The sequence below is a fragment of the Mesoplodon mirus genome (assembly GCF_964341445.2).
Source record: "Mesoplodon mirus genome assembly, chromosome: 9".
In the NCBI taxonomy this organism is placed as follows: Eukaryota; Metazoa; Chordata; class Mammalia; order Artiodactyla; family Ziphiidae; genus Mesoplodon; species Mesoplodon mirus.
The window spans coordinates 106,151,927-106,174,958 of NC_138985.1; the positions used below are offsets into that span (position 1 = coordinate 106,151,927).

At 36.6% G+C, this 23,032-nt stretch overlaps 2 protein-coding genes across 2 annotated transcripts in view; both read left to right on the top strand.

Moving 5' to 3' along the window:
- The window catches only part of LOC309810307 (contactin-associated protein-like 2), a gene marked incomplete at both ends in the record, with an annotated part of 946,489 nt that overhangs the window by 184,561 nt on the left and 738,896 nt on the right, over window positions 1–23,032 (top strand). The window lies entirely within an intron of this gene.
- Window positions 613–1,781, top strand: LOC309810413 (gamma-sarcoglycan-like). The gene is given in 2 exon segments (XM_082632404.1): window positions 613–857; window positions 860–1,781. Coding segments are annotated over 2 exon segments (870 nt in total). The 5' UTR covers window positions 613–742; the 3' UTR covers window positions 1,615–1,781.

A 23,032-nucleotide genomic window follows, 5' to 3' on the forward strand; every position in this document is an offset into this window, starting at 1 on the left:
ATAGGTCAGAATATTTGAAGTTTTGAAATATTCTAGAGAAGCGTGAACCATACAATGATGACATAAGGACTCCTCCTGGCTATGTGGCATAGCCAAATGTGGTCCATGGTTCCAGCGATCAATTTTAACATTAAATGTTTACTTTATTCAACAATACTCATATGATTCTGAAACTGGAATAATCAAATTCTCAAATATTTATAGAATGCTTATGTGCTAAGTACTGTCAATTATTAAGAAACAGATAACCCTGCCTGTAATTTTGTAAGTGAACAAGATGAGCCTTTATGTATGTCTTAATACGTATTACCTGACATTAGATTTTTTTGTGTCTTCTTTTTATTAGTATATGCTAGCACACATTTCCAGCTATGTTGCTATTTAAAATAAATCTCGGACTCGGGGTTGGCACGTCGACGCACGCACGCACGTGCGCGCGGGCGGGACGCCTCGGGGGCCCCGCGTGCCCCGCCGAGGTCTGCTGCCGCCGACCGCCCGGCCCCGGGTCCCGGGCGCCCCGAGCCCTCGCGGGGATGTGGGTCCCCCGCGCGGGGATGTGGGCCCCCCCGCTGGGGAGCGCACTCGCCGCGGCGGCCGCCGAGGACGCCGAGGACGCAGGACGGAGCCGCGGCCCGCGCTGTCCGGGGAGAAGACGGAGGCCCTTCCGCCTGTGACGACGGGGCCTGGGACGACGGGACCTGAGGCGCCGGCCCGCGCCCCCGGACCGCGGGAAGCAGCGCAGATGGTGCGTGAACAATACACCACGACCACAGAAGGCACCCACATAGAGCGTCCAGAGAACCAGTCTGTCTACAAAATCGGCATTTATGGCTGGAGAAAGCGTTGCCTCTACTTGTTCTTCTTTTGCTCATCATCTTCCTTGTGAATTTTGCTCTTACAATTTGGATTCTTAAAGTGATGTGGTTTTCCCCAAGAGGGATGGGTCACCTGTATGTTACAGAAGATGGACTTTTCCTGGAGGGGGAATCGGAGTTTTTATTCCCACTGTATGCCAAAGAAATACACTCCAGAGTGGACTCATCTCTGCTTCTGCAGTCCACACAGAATGTGACTGTAAATGCACGTAACCCAGAAGGAGAAGTTACAGGCAGATTAAAAGTGGGTCCCAAAATGGTAGAGGTCCACAGTCAACAGTTTCAGATCAACTTCCGGGACAGCAAGCCACTGTTTACTGTTGATGAAAAGGCAGTTGTGGTTGGTATGGATAAACTTCGAGTAACTGGGCCTGAAGGGGCTCTTTTTGAACATTCAGTGGAGACGCCCCTCATAAAACCGGACCCAATCCAGGACCTTAGACTAGAATCCCCGACACGGAGTCTCAGCATGGACGCCCCTAAAGGCGTTCATATTCAAGCTGCTGCAGGGAAAATCGAGGCCCTTTCCCAGATGGACATCGTTCTTCACAGCAGTGATGGGACACTTGTGCTCGATGCTGAAACCATATGTTTACCCAAGTTGGCTCAGGGGACTCAGGGTCCTGCAAGCAGCTTGCAGGGACTCTACGAAATCTGTGCGTGTCCAGATGGGAAGCTTTACCTGTCTGTGGCCGGTGTGGGTACCACGTGCCACGAGAACAGTCACATCTGCCTCTAAACCAGGGGCATCTTCCACAGAGCTACCTGCCTCGTTTCGGTGAGCTTTGGAGTGCTGACCTCAAGCCTTCACACCTGGAGCAACTCGACAAAGTAAAGCTGAGTTGGCACATGGGAAGGAAGTAGGACCTGCTTTCGAAAGGAGCTCAGAAAGAAAAATATACCAGTGCAAGTGATCTCAAAGTGGCGGGTGGACCTTAGACACAAAAGTCAAAGGAATATCAGGAGAATGTGTTGATTCCACTAGACTGATTCATTTCCATCAGAAGCATTGTGACTTTCCCTTTCTTGTACGTGTCGATCTACAGTGGAATATTGAACTGCTGTGTGGAATATCAGCTGTGGGTATCTGACTCCCCATGAGAGTAGCCGTGGTCCTGCTGAGGTGCCACGAGAGCTCCATGAGGTTTTCCTCTGTGTCACTCAAACCTGTAAGTGCTCTCTTCATTTTAATGCAACGTGTGCCAGGTTTCACAAGAAAATCTTCAAGTTTTGAAGGGACGTTAAGGTTGATTTGATTTTCAATATGTAGTCAGAAGAATAAATTATACAAAACCAAAAAAAATAAAAAATAAAATAATAAAATAAATCTCACCTAAGTGAACAGATCATAGTCATACTTTATAATTTGGTAACATTGTGAAAATTAGCAACATCAAATGTATCTTTGAAAGTTTTTAGTGATAACTGTCTCATAAAGAGATAGGCAGCAGATCGGGAAATCTCAAGTCTTTTAAATTCATCTTCTTTTTATAATACTAAAATCTTTAGTAATGAATAGAGTAAATATAATCATGGGAGAAAAATCAGTAGCTCTGGATGTTTCTAAAGAAATTAAGATGTATGTATTTGTCTTATTAACAACCATTAGACTTACCCAGGTGAGTGATCCCCAAAGTAAAGATGCTAGGAGTACATAAGTATGGAATATGAAACATGGAAAGAAAAATTTAGATCTTCTATTTTTAGTTATTTTCATCTAAAAATTGAAATAAATTAAGCATTATTCATATTTTATACATGGTGCCAATAATTCCTAAGCAGAAGAGAAAACGGATTGACAATAGACATTTTGTGTATTCATTCTCCTAAAATGAAAAATGGTTAAAGAAGATTTTTACAAAGAAATCTCATAATGAATGTTAGGCTAAAGGTACAAACAAAAACAACATGAAAATGGCAGGGTTGATATTTATACTCCCAATACAAGCCCTTTCTTGGTCACATTATGAGGTAAAAATTAATGATGATTTAATCAGATCTGATAAGAGACAAAAATTATCCAGGAAGTAATTTGAAATGTGGATAAATCTGTTATTGTTAATAATAAGTTTGACTTTGTGTATGTTGTTGATGATAAACTAGTGATAGCTGTTCATATAAAGACTTTATTTTTTCAAACACATATTTTGAAGGGTTGCAAACTCAAAATTATTTTACTGATAGGATTACATCATCTAAAATATTTAGAGATGATTGATGTAGGGGAAAAGTATACTCCAGTTATTTCACCTGGTTGCTATAATAAAACCAAAAACATATACACCTTTAATAATGTATCAGCCTGTTTTCAAACATGTTATATATTATTTTACATAAAGGCCTTATGAGGTTGATTCTGTTTTCCCCATTTTATGAAATCAAGATTTTGAGAGACAAAACCTGATCCTTGATCTTATGACCTCAAATTCTGTATTCTTCTAGCTTCCAGTTTTAGATGCAAACAATCTACTTAGATAAAACTGAAGTCAGTTAACTGGCAGCCTAGATGCCAAAGCAAAGTCCTCGTATTATATGATGTTCTCCATTTTTACTTTTTAAAAGTAATAGAAATATGAATACTATATCGACAGTAAATTCACCACTCATTCATGAGATTAACCTTCTTAAAGAATGATTAGACATTTCTTGGAAATTTATAAAACAATAAGCATTCAACTCACTTCCCTATAATAGATAATGTAGGTTTAAGCTCGCCAAAGGAAAGAATCATGAGCAAATTTTAAAATAATCCTCTCTTTACTGAAACAAAGTGGCTTTAAATAAAGAAGCTAAATGTTTACCCTGCAGATATTGACTTGATAGAGACATGAGTATTAGTAAAACAATGATCTCAAATCAATTTTGAAAGCAGGTGCAATATAAATCCCTGACTAATTAATGTTGAATATTATGAGTATATCCACATTTCCACTGAATCAGGCATAGAGAATATGGCTAATATCAATCTATGTTAGTGAAAATGGTAAAGTTCGTACACTAAAGAGAAAACATTTAGAATTTTTATTAAGAAGTCAATCATTTTTAGATTAAGTGTAATTCCTTGAGAAGAAAATCTTACCTTTCCCTTTGGGAAGGGTGTCGAAGTTGACATGTTAGTGTAAATAACAGATAAAAGTTTACCTTATACTGACCATATTAAGGCTCCCAGAAATTCTAAAATGAATCCATGAATAATTAATCTCCAAATACGCTGAGATTTTTCTGTTTGTTTGTTTGCTTTAAGGAGCTGGGGTTTCCTGAGTACTATTTGGTTCATCAGGAGAGACTGTCTAATCCATGGGCAATTACATTTCTCAACAGAGAGGCTATATGTAAGGTAGAAATAGCATGGGATTTGGAATCATACAGAGCAAATTTGAATCTCACTTTAACTCCAGTAAACTTTGTCACTTGGGAAAACTCTCTGCTTTGTCGAGCTTTTAGTCTCTTCATCTGTGAAATGGGAACAATGATAACTTCCTTGCTTTTTGGTTTTGAGAGTTCACTGATTCTGCATAAAATCTCCATCGTAAGAACTTGTTTCTGGTGCTGCAAAACTTGGTGATAAATTCACCAAGGTAAATGCCACTTAGCTACTAAAATCTTTTCCATAGAAATATATGCAGGGACAAACCAGCCTACCCCACATCACCCTCCTTTTTTTTTTCTGTCTCTCCAGGCAGTCTCCTGAATCATTAAGAACTTTGCTTTTCTCAACACTCAGCCATTCTTTATACTCAGCCAGAATGATCTTTTCAAATGAAAATGTGATTGTGTCACTCCCTGCTAAAATCTCTTGAATGACTTCCTATCTTTCCTGTTAAGAGCCCAAATCTTTACTGTCACTTTAAGGGTCTGGGTCATCTGACCCTGTCCACCTCGGCAGAACAGAGCAATAATTCATGAAGATGCTACTGTCCGTGACCCCCACTGTAGTTATGATTGCCCTTCACTCTTCACCCAGTGTATGTCCGTAAGCCTGTATATAAAACCATCAAACATCGGGTAATAGGACAGATTACTCCATTAAAAACACATGGCTGATCAGAACAGCCATCAGAAGCACATAGAGAACTCTCAGTAGCAACGGCAGGAATTGCTAAAAGTCACACAAAGGCAAATGCAACATGAATATGAACTTAGAGAAAAAGCAAGTGAGACAGAAGAGAACATTTCAGTTGTTGCCATCTTTTCCTAAAGAAGGAACTACCTTCAGATGATCCTTTCTGCCCTTTCAGAAAATAACGAAATTTGCTCGTCCCAAGGGGGCATGATCATACTGCTGAAACTCACAGGAGATCAATCGGTGGGCCACGTGATCAATTTAATAATTTACATTGGGACATATCTCTTCAAAGTAGGTGTCCCCACTGGAACATCGAATTAGCATTAGAAGGCCTGCTTGGCAAACGTGTTGGCTGATTTCAGCAGGTGCCAAGAGGCAGATAAGCCTGCTGAACTTAATGGGTTGCCTGTCAGGGCACTGTCTCCCCCGAGTCCTGAAGCTGTATTTTTCCCCACAATCCTCGTTTGCAAAGATATGAGCTTATTTTCCAACTTATTCTTAACTCTGAGATGACCTCAGAAAAAGCAAAACAAAACTGAGTGCCACAGGGAGGGAGTTGCCAGCAGACACTAATCTTTTTTTGAAGGCTTATGACTTCTGATCATGTGCTTCTAACTAGACAAACATGCTTACACAGATATAGCAATAGACGGGGAGATTTCATGTACATTTAGTTGATCATTCAGAAGGTGATATGACAAGATTCTCAAACTGAGCTATTTTGAAGTTTACCAGAATTTTGCTGCTTAGATAAAAGGTTTTGTTAATGTGAAAAGGACAAAGAAGTTCCAGATTTGAACCTTAAAATTATAAATATGTATAAAAAGTTACTGTTATCTTACCTGGAAAAAAGATATTGAACATTTTTTAATGTTACATCTGCTTAAGGAGAAGTACAAAAAGAGTTGTGTCCAAATATATAAATTTATATTAAACTCATCTCCCAGTTTTAGAATGAGAAAATCTATTCCAATATACTTAATTATATGATACAGGGTTTATATTTCTTGGCTTAAACACTAGGGTACATATAATGTTGGAAGATACAGGGAAGTGAATTATTTTTCACTGATTTTAGAATATGCAAATATTTCATGTTCATAAAATCAGGTAATTATAAGTGTCACTGTACTTTGCAGAACTGTGGATAATTTAATCAGTCTTCTAATTTGCCTCCAGTATAAAGGCAAACAGTAGAGTAAACCTAACGTATTTTGTGCTCTAGACCTCACCACTCACTCACAGTGATGGAATGTGAAGAGGAAAGCCTTTCTTTCCATTCACCTGGTACAGATTTTCTTCCCTTCTCTTTCCAGAAAGCACAAACTTCAAAGAACAAAGTAGGACAGGCATATATTTATGTTTATAAAGACTTAGCACTTGATTAATGGTAGAAAATATTAATTTAATTGGAAAAATGAAGATATTCAAAAGGCAGGTTGGAGAGAGTTGCATCCAGGGATGTGACTTATTTTCTGCATCTGCGGGAGTTGAAATAGACATTGAAGACATTGACTATGTTTAATTTTCCTTCTTCCTTAAGACATTTTTCTGCCTTGATTCATTATTTTCTTTGAAAATCTTGAATGAAATTATAAAATGTATAAATTAATCTCACCTTACTAATGTTCATGGTTCACCAGAGTAGTATAAAATCAACAGGTACAAATCATATTAAGTCCTGCTGCCCGTACAAGGCACTCAGGATTATGTATGGGTGATTTGGGCCTTCAGAAAGAGAACATTTATATCCCAGGTTATAGCTAAAATTTGTCTTTATTTTTATTTACTCTTTTGAGAGGAAAAGACAAATTTCACACCAACAATCTGTTTTATTAAAAAAGAAATTTTGTTATAGGAAATTATCTCATTTTGTATTCCAGAGCAGAAAGATGAGTCCTTAGTACAAAACATTTTCTGTGTCAAATATTCTAAAACAAAAAGTGCCAATTTTATTATTTCAGTATTTATAATCTTTTATGTTTGGGAATAAAATATGGAGCTGCTACAATTTTTTCTCCTGTGCTTCATTGCTATTATAATTTTAACATATAAATGCTTTTTACACCATAAACTTGGAAGATTACTGGCAGAATAAGACAAATAAGAACTTTATGTTATCCTTTGATGAATGAAAGCTTCAAGTATTTAAGCTAAAATAATTAGTAATTATATAGGTTACCAAATTTATATAAGTCATATGTTTAAGAGGAGAAGAGAAAAAGTGTGTGTGTGGGAGGGGAAGGGAGGCCCTTATTGCAGGTCCGTTTACAGACGGAAGCACCACCATTGCGATGAACCTTAGATGTAGTCTCGTTAATTCTCGTCTGAAAATGGATACCATTTTGAACCCAAGTACAGCAAATGCTTCCCTAACTTCAGTCACAAGACAGCAAATACATTTGGTACATCCATGCTGATAGAACTAAGAAATACTTATGCAGGGCTCTGCCACTTGTGAAACTGGTAAGATTATCTGCTAATGCGCAGTTCTAAAGTGGAGCAAAGCTGTTTTTATATTGGTGTTCTTTATTAATGCAGTGAAAACACTTTCCATTCCAATTAAATTGTCACTAATTACTTGCACACTAGAGGCTAAGATGCCTAGTTTCCTACTTTGTTCTGAAAAAATTCGTGTCTCCCCATCCTGGGAATCAGTTTATAGGGGAAAGAGTATTTATTTTGGAATCAGAAAGAAATGATTTGAGATTATATGTGGACTCTTGGGCAAGCTGCTTAAATACACTGAGCCTCAGATTTCATCATGTATTACGTAAGCTGTTGAGGCTACTGATCTGAGTGTGATGGCTCATTTAAATTAAAACGTAGCATGTCTGTATCTCCCTGTATACTACAGCATCTCGCAAAATCAGTGCCAAGAGTGTTGTTCCTGTATAGCAACGCATTGCTCCCAGTAGCTGGGACTCGTATTGGTCGAAAACAGTTTTTCTGATTCTGCCATACTCCTTTACACACAGAGGCAGCAGATACTGTAGTAGAGTTCCCTTGCCAACTACAAAATGTTACATCTTATTCTGTTTTTTTTTTTTTTTTTTTTCCGTTTCCTAGAATCAGTTATATCAATTTGGAGCCAAATATACTAAGATGGCAAACGATGAAAATCTTTCTGTAAAGTAAAAACTTGACAAAAATCCTTAAATATTTTTTAAGCGAGAGGTCTGTGAGACTTCAGAGGATAGGGGAATATTTTGTAATGAAAAATATACATCACATAAGAAAACCTTCCCTCTTTGAATATTTTGAACTGAGGGCTAGCAAACCCCAAAGCTAGATTCAACTAGGTGCTATTTTTGTACAGCCCTCAGCTAAAAAATGTTTTTTAAATGATTTTTACAAATAAAAGGAGCATAATATTTTGTGACATGTGAAAGTATATGAAATTCTTGTTTGAATGTTCATAAACTTTTACTGGAACACAGCTACACCCACTTGATTATGTATTGTCTATGCTGCTTGCAGAAAGTAGAGTGGCTGCCATAGAATCAATATATGGCCCCCAAAGCCTGAAATATTTGCTATTTGGACATTTATAGAAAAAGTTTGCCGACCCCTGCAAGAGAGCGTTGAAGGCAGGGGAGTATCAAACCTTAGCACCTGGCTAAGTGTTTAGCATATAGGTGTGCACATAATGTATAAAGGCAGATAAATATATAAAACATTGAGCTTATTTTCTTATTATAAAAAGGAGTGAATATCTATAATTTTTAAAAAGTAAATAACATTTTGTTTAATTGAAACATCAAAATAATTAATATATAAATGACCGCCACAATCACTGCAGTTTAAAATTTCTAGTGCTATGAGCATAGGAATTAAAGGAGAGGGTTGAAGGCTTAGGAGACTATACTCAATGAAAAATCTGTCAGTTTTTTTTTTTTAATTGTTCAGTTTTAGACCTACCTGAATTCTCGTATCTTTCATCTCTCTTAATGAAATGGAAAAGAAAGTCATTCTCTATAATTGATAATTTGACCTAGGCATCTGATTGTTTACTGCTTAGTTCAAGTCCAGAGCTGGCTAATACCATAAATATACCTGTGATACAAAATCTCTAATGGAGAGTTTCTCTGTAATGGAGGTATGTTTCTGGAAGAAACGTATTATCATCATCTATTAGCATTTAGGAACTAACTGTACAAGTACATCTTCTTACAGGATGTGAATTTTCCCTTAGGAGAAAGTAATCTAGCCAATCCATGTCCTCTACAATTTTGTCAAGTATAGGCATGTAGATTTTGAGGCTGTCATTTTCTTTTGTATTGTTCTTTTCTCTTTGGTTTGGCTTGGTGCTTGCTGTTTTTTTATTCCTCTGAATTCACTAATTTGAAAAAATATACTGCTAATATACTCTCAAATGCCGAAGGACTAATAATACAATAATATCAAAAGAATTTAAAAAAAAACGCCATGTGGTGAGCTTTCAAAATGTAAAAGTTATTTTGTTTTATAAAAGAGCCTTCTTCCCTTATTAAAAAAATATACATCTTTCAAAATTTCTACATATAGCAACTAAAAAGTTGTTCTAGGAAGGGTCATTGATCCAGTTTCTAGAAAACTTTTCACAACTTATTCGATGAGAGAGAGGGAAATCAGCCCCATAAGGAATTCATCTTCAGTCCCATTCTTTCTGACTGGGCTTTCCTTCTGGCTAATGATTAGAGCTGAATGGCAATTCAACAAAATCACAAAGTGGGGGGAATGCTTTTTAAATATAGGTTAATGGCTTTGTAAATATGGGACCTAACAAAAATTAAGTTAAACATTTAGCCATTCATCTTAAGCATCCTTAACAATTCAAAGCTTTACAGTTATACCCAGAACCAAGGAATTCAAATAACTTTTACAGAGAGCCTACTTGGGCCAGACTATGCTAAGGTTTCCTGAGTTGAGAGGATATTTGGGCTCTTCCTCCTGGGAAAAGTGGTGTGAGGAGGAGAGGTCACCAACAGCCCCTTCAGAGGTGACGATGGCACCATGTGCCAGTGCCAGTTGGTCTGTTTCCACACAGCTTCTTTATTATTTTTTTTTAATTGAAGTATAGTCGATTTACAATTTTGTGTTAATTACTGCTGTACAGCAGAGTGATTCAGTTATATATGTATATATACATATATATATATCCTTTTTTATATTCTTTTCTATTATGGTTTATCACAGGATATTGAATATAGTTCCCTGTGCTGTACAGTAGGACCTTGTTATTTACCCAGCTTATATACAGTAGCTTGCATCTGCTAACCCCAAACTCCCACTCCATCCCTACCCTAACCCCCTCCCCCTTGGCAACCACCAGTCTGTTCTGTATGTCTGTGTTTCTGTTTCTGTTTCATAGATAGGTTCATTTGTGTCATATTTTAGATTCCATATACAAGTGATATCATATGGTATTTGTCTTTCTCTCTCTGATTTACTTCATTTATTATGATAATCTCTAGTTACATCCATGTTGCTGTAAATGATATTATTTCGTTCTTTTTTACGGCTGGGTAGTCCAGACAGCTTCTTGCTTATGGAAACCCTGTGTTATATAAACCACTGCAAAGAAGTTTGTCTAACATACTTGTCAGTGTCCATTAAACACAATCTCCCCACCATATATTCCTTATATAATTGAGATAATTCCTTCCACTTACCATGTTTTGGTTCAAGTTATGATGGATAAAAGTTATCTTACTTTTATCATTTGACACTATTATTGTTAGGTTAACATCCAGGAACGAAAGCATGAACCTTAAGAGATTTAAACTCCGTTAAGGTTGAAGTATTCATTAATTAATATGTTACATATTTCTCCCTGTTTTGAATTAATTACAGAATGCTATCAATCATACTGAGATGTGATATATTAATGTTGTCTTTAGGTATGGTTTTTGGACTCTTAGTTATTAAAATAGCTTAATTTTTGTTTGCCAAAAGAAAAGTTTTCCTAAATGGAAAGAAACTTTTATTGAGGAATTATTTGTTATATTTAGCTATTAAGCAATCAAATTATAAGGTGATAGAGATTCTTTTTTCATATATATATACATATATATATTCTTTCTCATATTCTTTTCCATTATGGTTTATTATAAGACATTGAATATAGTTCCCTGTTCTATACAGAAGGACCTTGTTGTTTATCTGTTTTATATATGGTAGTGCATATATGTTAATCCCAAACTCCTAATTTATCCCCTCTGCCTTTTCCCCTTTGGTAACCATAAGTTTGTTTTCTATGTATGCGAGTCTGTTTCTCTTTTGTAAATTATGTCATTTGTATCATATTTTAGATTCCACTTTTAAGTGATATCATACGATATTTCTCTTTGCCTGACTTACTTCACTTAGTATGATAATCTCTAGGTCCATCCATGTTGCTGCATATGGCATTATTTCATTCTTTTTTATAGCTGAGTAATATTCTATTGTGTCTATATACCACATCTTCTTTATCCATTCATCTGTCAGTGGACACTTAGGTTGCTTCCATGTCTTGACTATTGTAAATAGTGCAGCTATGAACATTGGAGTGTGTGTATCTTTTTGAATTAGACTTTTCTCCACATATATGCCCAGGAGTGGGATTGCTGGATCACATGTCAACTCTATTTTTAGTTTTTTAAGGAATTTCCATACTGTTTTCCACAGTGACTGCAGCAATTTACATTTGCACCGTGGGAGGGTTCCTTTTTCTCCACACCCTCTCCAGCATTTATTATTTGTAGACTTTTTGATGATGGCCATTCTGACCGTTGTGAGGTGATAAGGTGATATAGATTCTAATTTGTTCTTTTTTTTCTTTTTACCCACAAATACTAAATTATCATCAAGATGAAAATAATTGAATTACATTTTTAGTTAAATAATTTCAAATTATTAAGTAACAGATGCAGAAAGTCATGTTTTACACTGAAAAATTGACAAAATCGTCATAACCCATTTGTTTCAGCCAACAAGTATTTATGGAATGCCTACTATAGGTCAGTCACTGTAATGAAAATATCAAGATGAATTTGACAAAATGGTATTATTTGTACCGCTAGTCACAGGGAGAGATGAGAGAAAATGGGTTTGTGGGTTAGAAGTTGTGGAAACAGAAGTATTTTTTTCTACAGAAGCATGTGAGGATGGGGTTTCACCCTTCTGGTTTCCTTGGCTGGCTGATCTTTGAAACAATGTCCATAAAGACATGGGTTTGTAAATAATGTCTCAAACTCAGTTTGAGAATTGTTCTTGCAGAGTATTCAATTATTTAGAGATGTAATAAGCTAAATAGATATTATGCCCCCCATGCACCCATTAAAATACTTTTCTCTGCAAATCCTAGAAACATTTTTGTTTTCAATGGATTATCACACCCCTCAAAAATAAAGACAATAAATATTTCCCTATTTTTTTTCAGATTGGGTCAGATAAGTTTTGTAGCCTTATTGTTTCTGTTCCAGGAAACTTAGAATTATTGTCCTGAAAATAGAAACAAAATTTTCATGAAGCCATGAAAAGTTGTCTTATATGAATTATCTGATTTTGCCTTATGTAACTTTTGTTTGCTGGAGAATGTTTCACAGAGCAATGCAAAATTTTTCTCTTGAGCACTCTTAGGAATCAGACTTCAGGAGGTGGCATTCTTAATCTGTTGTGATAATGTCAAGGGTATATGCTGCCTTATAAATATGGATATTGTATGGCTGTCCCACACCCATTATACTACATGTTGTGGCTTTACCCTGGTAATTAACCCAGCATCCACTAACAACACAAACCATACAAATTAATTTGGCCACACATTTTACTGTAGATAATAAAGGTACAAATAATGACCTGGTTGTCATCTTGTCATCTAAACCGAAAGTACCAAGATCCTGGTGAGATCAAAAAGTGTACAACTGAAGTTGAAAAAATTGTATGTAAGCTTAAAGTTCAGTTTTTCAAAACATGAAGTTCTAAGTACTTATAGAAAATAGGTTAGCAGAGTTTTGAGTTCTTTGAGATGAAGATTAAGGCAGATATTAGCACCTATATTATTTCTTTCTACATATTCCTAGAATGTTATTTAAATATGAATAGAAACAATAGAAATAACATTTTTTCTGTATTGCTTTTTTAAATATAGTAAAAGCCAAGAAGTAAAAGTGTTTTGATTCCCAGGCTATTGATCCAGTTTTTTTTCTTGAATGAATGTATTCTATTTATATCACCTGTTACTGTAACATCTCTCACTATGGTATGTAATATATATTTACATATGAGTAAATATACATATATACATGTGGGTTATATATTTACATATATCTGCATATTTATATATATTTATTAAAATTTCAAATTAAGGATCATTGGTCTATTAGTGTGCTCTCTTAATGTAACTATATTAAGATTCTATCTGTGCTGATGGTTTCTAAAGAAAAGGATATCTTCTCATTTTTTATATATTAAGAGCAAAGGCAAAGTTTTGATGAACTAATCTTCAATATTAGGTATATACTTTATTTCCATTTTATAGCCATTTGCGGCAACTAGAAACAGGATAAAGGGGAAAAATAGATGGGTGACCAAAATAGATAAAATCTTAAAGACCCAGGAAATACAGATGAGAAGGTTACAGGCCAAAAAGGAAAATGGATGAGTGAGCACCAGAGAGAATAAAGGTGGAACTAGAACCTGTGCTGGAAGGAGGGCAAAGTCATAGGCAGATGAGGTAGAAGAAATGTAAGAGGTTCAGTACATATTACATGGATTCCATTTAGATAATAACCATCAGAGAGTTATGACTTTTATATGCTTCTCCTTGAAATGTTTACTACTGAGTATTGATAGCATTTAGGTTTTTCTAATGTTTAAGCTGTGGGTGGTAAACATTCTCTGTGCTACAGACCTAATGAAAGCTGTCTCTGGCATCCAGTTTTACAAACTGCCACAGACACATTCCCTGAAAATGCTACTGTCCACACACAAATGCGTAAATAAATGATGAGAAGTTTATTAAATTAACTGGTAGTACAGAGAAATATATTTGTTTGGGGAAACACCATAATCAGCCTCTTGCCGCTTGATATAAAAGATGAGATGCTGTGGGCGTGAATGAAAGTGGCCATCAACTTACCAAAGGAAGGGAAACTCCTTCCAGTGCAATAAAGAGAGGAAATGGTTGGTTTTCTGCAGAAGGTGGAAGATCGAGGGAGTGAGGAATGAGAGGGAGGGACAGGGTGAGGGAAAGAAGGAGTCTGGGACTTAGTGAAAAGCCACCATTTGCCATTTGAATCTGTCTGCCTTGCTATGACTGAGTCATTTCTCTGTCTCCACACAGCTTTCAAAGGTATGTTCACAAATGCTTGCCACAGAGGATCTTCTTACAGAAAGTGAGACACTTCAGCATAGGAGGAGCATGTGCAGTAGCTGAGCTCAGGAAACAGAAGGTACCATTAGAAAGCAAATCACCCGACTGCCCCCCCCCTCCAAAAATTCAGGAGAGGTACAGAGAGGCCTTAATTAGCATCTACTCTATGGAGAATTGGCTGGGGGGTGACTGTGGATTCTCATAGTGGTTATACCTAAATTTCTGAGGTGTTGGGAGCTATAAGATTAACATGGATTGCTGTCCAGTTCTAGAATTATCAGGTTACTTGGAGTTTAGTTGGGCTTTGATTTTCCCTATCTCATCCATTTATTTCTCATAAAGTCTGCCTGAATGGGTGATCCACAGTGAATGTCTCAAAACCATGTTTTTTCAATGCAAGTCAACGGTGAAGGCAGTAGGTTGGATATTTCTGATCTTGGACAATTCTGTTTCAGTGGCGCAGGTGGAGAGGTTGAAAGTAATGGCGCGGAGACCTCTTAAAGAGGATGGGTGTATTAGTTTCTTTGAAGATGGATAAGAGCATGGCCTTGAGTGTCAATGTGACACTGGATTGCATCTCAGCTCCTGGATTTAAGCGCAGATTTCTTTAACATGCAGTTCCTGTAGAATATGGATGATAATAGTCTCTACTTCAAAATTTTAGTGTGAATATTAAAAGAAATAGTGCACACAATGTGCATATTGTCTTTGGCGCATGAACATATGCAGCTATTATTACCAATATTATTGTTAAATATTTTTTAAAAATCTCAAAACCATTGGGAATTTAGAGTCCAGTATATTCCCCAACTATGGAGGAGGTAAAATTTACATTAAGCCTTAAAGAATGTGTAGATTTTATGTAGGTAGAAGGAAGTAAGAATCTTACTTCAGATATAAAGAAAAGCATGTACAAATGTAGGAATTAACACAGTGCCTGTGGTTAGGGAGGGTTGCTACCTGATTGGAATTCGAGGTAGAAGTTTTGTGATGGCACGAAATAACGTTAAGTATGAAGAATGGGTCTCGGATATGGCAGAGCTTGAACTTCAGAGAAATTTTAGGTCAATAGGACAGGTCAGAAGGAGCCATTATCTACTTGAGAATGTGGATGTAATAGAAGTTGGTTTTAGGAAGTTTAATCAATTGTGTTATGCAAGAGGGACTGAAATTCAAAGACTGTTTTCGATACAACAACCAGAAGGCTCAGCAGTTATCAAGGAATGAGCTGAGGAGAACTTGGAATAATTTTGACTGAAAGTAAAATAAGTTTTTATATTAAAGCTCTAAGTCTGTAAGTAAAGAAGGAAGAACCTGTAGGAATCCATATGTACAGAATAAAGAATAAGAATTCTATAGGTAAAACAGTAATAAAAGAAAAGCATGATTCAGTCATAAACTTAAATCAAGTGTCCTTAATTTATTACTGAAGAATCTAAGGATTAGTGAATAAATATTGCATACATCTTATGTTACGAAGTGAAAGCAATTGTGTGAGTTTAACCAATGTGACATTGGTACTACTGGGTAAATAACGCTACCTATGCTTGAAGCATGAAGAGAGAGAACATTAAATAGATATACTTTTGAGAGTTCTGCTACATTAAAATTTAAGAACATCTTCCTAACAACAGACCGACTTGAGGGCCCCCATACTGTACAAAAATGTTATCTTTTTTAATATTAGAAATGGTATGGCTTGTTGATTTTTATGGAGAAAAATAATCAGAGCCTTTTAGGCGGGCCGTAGAGTTTCAAGTTATCAAGTTAACAGCAACAAAAAAAAAACAATGAATTTACGTATTTAAAAGTTATACTCAGCTGCTTCAGGACAGAGTTTAGAAACCTACAAGTTGCACGTGTAGCATCCTGAGGTATTACTAAGTAAATTCATATAGGCACTATCGAAAGTCAGCAGAAAAAATAGGTCATTAGGACTTTGCAGTGAGTTTAATATCATTGCACACTGATGCGAACTCTGAGTTTCCTGACAGCTAAGACAAAAAGGAAAAATGTATTATGGATTTTATAATATTTGTGAAAATAATTGAGACTTGGTCCACAGAGACTTTTGTGCTTGTATCCAAATCCATAGTGTTCACCATACAGATGATTATCTGTAACTTGAATTTCACAGACACACTATTTAGGACAAGTACATTCATTTTTTATAAAAGTTAAGAGGCTACACTTCAGTGATAACATTTCCTTAAGCTAGTAGAAGATCCCAACATTCCAGGTTAACAAAATCAAAGTTAATATTGTATATAATTAATGTGCTTTAGGGGTAGATGTAGTAAATTTTAATGACATTTCTGGTATCTGTTGGGCTCTGTGAAGCTTCATTTGAGAGACAGTGATATTGCCTCAGGATTCATATGGGAATGGAAGAAAAAAATGATCTCTTCCATATTCCCTTTTTACAGAATATTATTTGTCTCCTCTTCATACAGAAGGTCTACCTGGTGTCATTTTAACAACATTGAGTGCCTACAGATGTCCAAAATTCAGTGGGTGATCTCAAATAAATATATATATATATATATATATATATATAAAGATAAAAAAGATATATATATATATATACACACAGAAGTGCTAAAAACTAGGGCTTCCCTGGTGGCGCAGTGGTTGAGAGTCCGCCTGCCGATGCAGGGGACAGGGGTTCGTGCCCTGGTCCGGGAAGATCCCACATGTCGCAGAGCGGCTGGGCCCGTGAGCCATGGCCGCTGAGCCTGTGCGTCCGGAGCCTGTGCTCCGCAATGGGAGAGGCCACAGCAGTGAGAGGCCCGCGTACTGTAAAAAAAAAAAAAAAAAAAGTGCTAAAAACTTTCTAGAAGGAGCAAACACGAACACAGGAGGGTACAGCCTGCATGCTGGTTGTGGAAGCAGACAAGAAAATCGGTGTGGTTGTGACGAAGGCTGATGGTAAACCTCTTCTCAGCTGAAGAAAGGGGAATGATTTTGGTTGCGTTGTGAGTCTCATCCCCAATATCTTTCCCAGCAATTTCTTTTTTGGGCAAAAACTCAGGGCTTGGCAAAGGGACCATTCTTCCTTCACTCTTTCTGGGAAACTAATGGGAGCCTATTTTCTGCAAGGATAGAAGAAAATTGTCCTGGGTAGTTTTCAAGTGGTTATAGTGGTAATTGGATAATTTTTTTTTTTTTTTTTTTTTTCCGGTACACGGGCCTCTCACTGTTGTGGCCTCTCCCGCTGGGGAGCACAGGCTCCGGATGCACAGGCTCAGCGACCATGGCTCACGGGCCCAGCCGCTCTGCGGCATGTGGGATCTTCCCGGACCAGGGCACGAACCCCTGTCCCCTGTATCGGCAGGCGGACTCTCAACCACTGCACCACCAGGGAAGCCCTAATTGGATAATTTTTAAAGAACCAAAAAAGGTACAGTTAATGACGAAACGGCTGGACAGATGTTTTCTGCAAAGCAAAACATTTAAAGACATAGTATAGAACTTTTTGCTATGTGACAAAATATCAGGATTTAAAATAAAAAAGACCCAATCCCCTTACAGTCTCAGGTAATAGATGTTTGTTTTATTGTCATTTATAGATGATTTTAAAGCATTTTGACAGTCTCAACTTCTGTGTCCATCAGATTGGGAAGGAAGTATTTAATGACATAACTTTTCAACTAACTAAGTCAAAATGGTTTATGTATGTGATCATTCATTTACCTATTCACTTCTTAAAAAATTTAAGTGCTTGCTATATGACAGAAATATTAATAGCGAACACATATAGAATCTATTATATTCCAGACATGCTTTTAAGTGTTCTACATATTTTCATTTAATTCTCTTGAGGAGCCTTTGAGGTAGATTATTCTCCAAAATTTATGGAAAGGGAAAATGAGGCTCAAAGAAGCTAAATAATTTGCTCAATATTACACAGCTGATTAAGTGTTGGAGGGGAGACTTCAAAAGGCAGATTGCCTTGGAGTCAGAATTCTTAAACAGTATGATGTGTTGTCTTGAGTACAGAAGCGATGGCCTGAGGCTAAAGTGATGGTCTGTGGATCTGTGGACCAAACCATACATTTCCCAAACGGAAGACCATGGCTGTGGAGGTTTTTGTCATCATCATTATATTATTATTATCATTACTGTTGTTATTTCTTTGCTATTACAGCCTTGTCCTCTATTTCTGTCACTAGAAATTCATCTCTAGAAACACACTTCATGTTTAAATAGGTGAAAAAGTTTCCTCTCCCCAATAGAGATAGGACCTTTGTAGTAAATTTATTATGCAACAAAAAGTTACCAATTTTTCTGTAGTATAGCAGACACTTGTTATCGTGGGCTGGTCTTGACCTCAAAAGTTTTAGCTTCTAAGGGTAGAGAAAGGTAGGTGCACAAAATATAATCTAGAGTAATAGGCACTAAACTAATGCTATTGGGGTTTCGAGGTGGAAGCAGCTATGTCCATGTGTGTGTGTGTGTGTGTGTTATGGGGGTGGGGATGCACAAGGGGCTTGAGAAAAACAAGAGGGATGTGGATTTAGGAAATAAAATGAAAACTTTGGCATAATCTTTATTGTTTATTTATTTATTTATTTTGGCTGCACTGTACAGCACGTGGGATCTTAGTTCCCTGACCAGGGATTGAACCCGTGCCCCCTGCAGTGGAAGCTCGGAAGTCCCATGGCATAATTGTTAAATGTCTTTCTTTTCAAACATAAAATGATTGAGAGCATGATAAAGTTATGAGCAATTTGCCAGTCTCAAATCATACACCTTCCTCAACTTTTAAAAATATTATTTTAAAGTAAATCCATACAGATGAACAGGTTTGCAGGGCAGAAATAGAGACACAGATAGATGTAGAGAACAAACATATGGACACCAAGGGGGGAAAGTGGTGGGGAGGTGGGGTGGCAGTGGGATGAACTGGGAGATTGGGATTGACATATATACACGAATACATATAAAATAGATAACTAGTAAGAACCTGCTGTATAAAAAAATAAATTAAATAAAATTCAAAAAATATTAGTAATAAGGGGAAAAAATAAAGTAAATACAGAACAGCAGACTGCTTTTCACATCCAATATTAACACTGGGCCTCATTCTAAATATTGAGTACAAGTTAGAGAACTAAATAGTGAGAAGAAATACTTTTACCATCATTGGAAATGACTGAGGGTGTTGTTTCGGTTAAGATAGTTTTAAGACCTCTCTCCATTGGTCATCGAAATCTTAGAAACATTTCCTACTTTAACTTTGGAGAGAGCCATTATAGGGGATTTTGCTGGGTCTCCAGAGTGTGATTGTTTTAACAGCACTCTCATGGCTGCCATGCTTGTTTGTGTAGTTTGTGCCCTAAATAAGGGGTCCTGATTCAGGGAATATGTGTGAGCTGCAATGGAGCAGAAGCTTATTCCCCCAAGAGCACGGGGCAGGGGGTGCATTTCTAATTTGCAGCAAGAAATCTTAAAGGTCACTTCTCCTTACTGCAGCAGCTAGAACTCAAGGTGTTTCCCAGGGCTTCGAACCTTCACACTGCGTCTATATCAGACTTCTAGTAAAAAAGGGGAACTGTAATTTGACAATTGGAGCCAAATTCAAAGAAATTTCTTGGCTGGTATTTGACATGTAATTGTGACAAAGTACTAGTGCAAATATGCCATTGGGTAATGACTGTGCAAAGTGGTTTTCTGTATGATTATCTTATATCATATTGATAGTACTCCATGGTATGTCAGAAATTAAACTTGTTTTTTTTTTTGCTGTACGCGGGCCTCTCACTGCTGTGGCCTCTCCCGTTGCGGAGCACAGGCTCCTGACACACAGGCTCAGTGGCCATGGCTCACGGGCCTAGCCGCTCCGCGGCATGTGGGATCTTCCCGGACTGGGGCACGAACCCGTGTCCCCTGCATCGGCAGGCGGACTCTCAACCACTGCGCCACCAGGGAAGCTCCCTAAACTTGGTATTTTTATTGCTAAAATGAGTAAACACTAATCAGAATGCCAGCAGGTACAATATCTCTGAATGAAAATACCACATTCAAACAGCTGTTTGGATTCTTTTCGTACGTGATCTGCATAGTTAGTATGAAAAATATGAATAGAATTTTCATCCTGACATTTAATGAAAATGAAATTACCTATCATTGTTACGTACTACACAGAAGCTATTGTTTATGTTGATATTATTCTAATATCCTATTAGTCTGTGATTGGATTTGTATCAGTTGTTTGTATGAATTGAATTATTTCTGATTACTCAGCTTTTTAAAAAGCCAAGGAGTAGAAGCTAGTGCCTTGTGCATGGATACAGCATGTTTTCCTTTTCTTTGAAGAGTTAGAGGTAGAAATTGAGTAGTTCTGTGTAAGTGTAGTTGTATACTATTTTCCTGGTTTTTCCTTTTGACTTCTTTAGGTATTTTGGTGCTTTTAATGTATCTTTTGTCGATTTACGTTTTATTGATAGTATCTGAACTAACACTGATATTTTTTAACTATTAATACCCCTCTGTCTAGACTCCCATTTTGTGATTACTGTTGTGATTAACTTTCTACAATCATAGTCAGTAGAGCGGCAGTGTTCACGGTCTGTCCATCCATCCATCCATCCATCCATCCACCCATCCACCCATCCACCCATTTATTCTTCCCTCCATCAGGTACTGTGGATTTCCAGGACTAACTCACACTGAAGCTAACTGGAGTTCAGTATTATAAATTTCTCTTTTATAATTTATAATCAGTTCAATCCCCTTAATATGCAATTCAGAACTTCCAGATACTTGGTATTTTAACAATTGCTTCTATTGACTAATACAGCTCAGCATAATACTCTGTAAAATCATTCAGGCAGAAATGCTAAGCTTTAGTTCTTAGCAAATAGCACTCAGGATGGTCAAACAGGAAGAAATATCAGTGGTTTACAGGATCCTAGTCTTTCTAAGTTAAGCAAATCAATTCACTGTGATTTTGAAGTGTTTTTTCTTTAGGACTGAGGGTATTATATTGATAACAAAGCAATAACATGGCACAATATTTGAAATCCATAAAATGTGGTTATGAATTTTAAGACTAAACATCTTTTTAATTGGAGAAATGGAGGCGAAGCAGATCTCTTTGATTCAGATCCATACTGAAGTTTAGTTTGTACAGTTCAGTTTAACTTAAAAGCAAGGGACCAGTTTCTTTCCACACAGCAAATTACTGAAATAGCAAATACATGCATCACTCAATTTTTATTTGAGAGAAAATCAACTGATTCTAAATCATTGACACCAGTGATTGCTTCTTATGGCAAATCAAACTGCTTATTAAAAAACACTCAATTTTTTGGAAAAGAAAGTAGAACATACAAATAATGTCTATTCGTCTATTCGTCCCTTAGGTGGCATATACCAACTAGGGAGAAAAGAGGAAAGATAATCAATATATATTATATAAACAGCTACCCCGGTTAATCAAAAGCTGGTTGGTATTATCTGTTCAAGTTCTTATAAAGATTCTCAATGAGAGGAGAGGGTGCCGTACTCCCCACCCTGTTCTGAGTTTATCTCTAACAGACTGAGCAACAAATCAACTGCCAGCACTTTAAAACCACATTATTTGCAATCTTAAAATTTAAGATAAATCAAAAGGGTCTATGATAGGATTATTTTTTAACCTCCATGACCTTGAGAAACTTCTAGAAATTTTTGACATTAATTTACCGCAAAGGAAATGCCTGATGAGATGAGCTTAAATGTTAGAAACTTGCGCCAACAGGTGAGGGTTAGTTGATGAATAGACTTGAATTTTGAGTAACCCAAAATAACCAGTAACACGTTTTTGCAACATAGCATCCTTTTACTGTTAGGCTCTGATGTGTTGGGAATTTCTGACTTGTGTTTATTTAGATTTTGTTTATGCGTTTGTTTTTTAGTCAGTAATGTCACAATACGAGAATGCAGTTTTATGCTATTAGTTATGGGTAGCCTTAGGTGAATTGCTATGTTTAATTTCCAATACAACTAGAGCTTCTTGGGACTTCGAATTGCCTTAGAATATAATAATTCTAGTAACAAAAGAAAACAGATTGAAATGGACCAGACAGAAATTCATCTGTTCTCTCTTTTTATAAAGAACAAAACAAAAAGCGCTTATACATTGAGGCATGGCTGCCTATTTGAAATAATAAACAGCCTCTAAATTAAGACATAACTGTTTATTTCTCTTCGTTCTTTAAAACAAATCAAGTAAACTACAGTCAAAAGACATATGATCATTTGTCTCAAGATTTAATTTTTGACAATGCCTTTTAATCTTTTGAGTTCAAGTTAAAGAGGCCATTTGCGCTCCTTATTAATTGTTTGTTTTTATCATATGATCTGTGGTTATTAGTTGATAATGAGAATATGCTTTTAAAACAGCTTTTTTCTATATACTTCATTCCATCATAACAGTTTTATTGTTTTTTACCTTCAAGTTAAAGAGCTAAAATCTGGTGCTTTACTTTTTTGTCATTATGGAAATGAAGGGAGAGAGGAAAGAAGTTCAATGACTGATTCAAGGTCAGATATGTGTCTTATTGGAGTCTTTTATTCAAATGCTGTGCCCTGTACTCTTCCATTGACATTTCACTCCTGGGGATCCTGATCAGCTAAATAGAGAGAAGGCAAGAGCAATATTGGTCATTTAGATGAGAGACTTAAACCAAAGTGTAGAGATGGAAATTAGAAACAAAGAGTGGAAAGAAGTTGAGTATATGTTTAAAAATCCTATTATAAATCTAC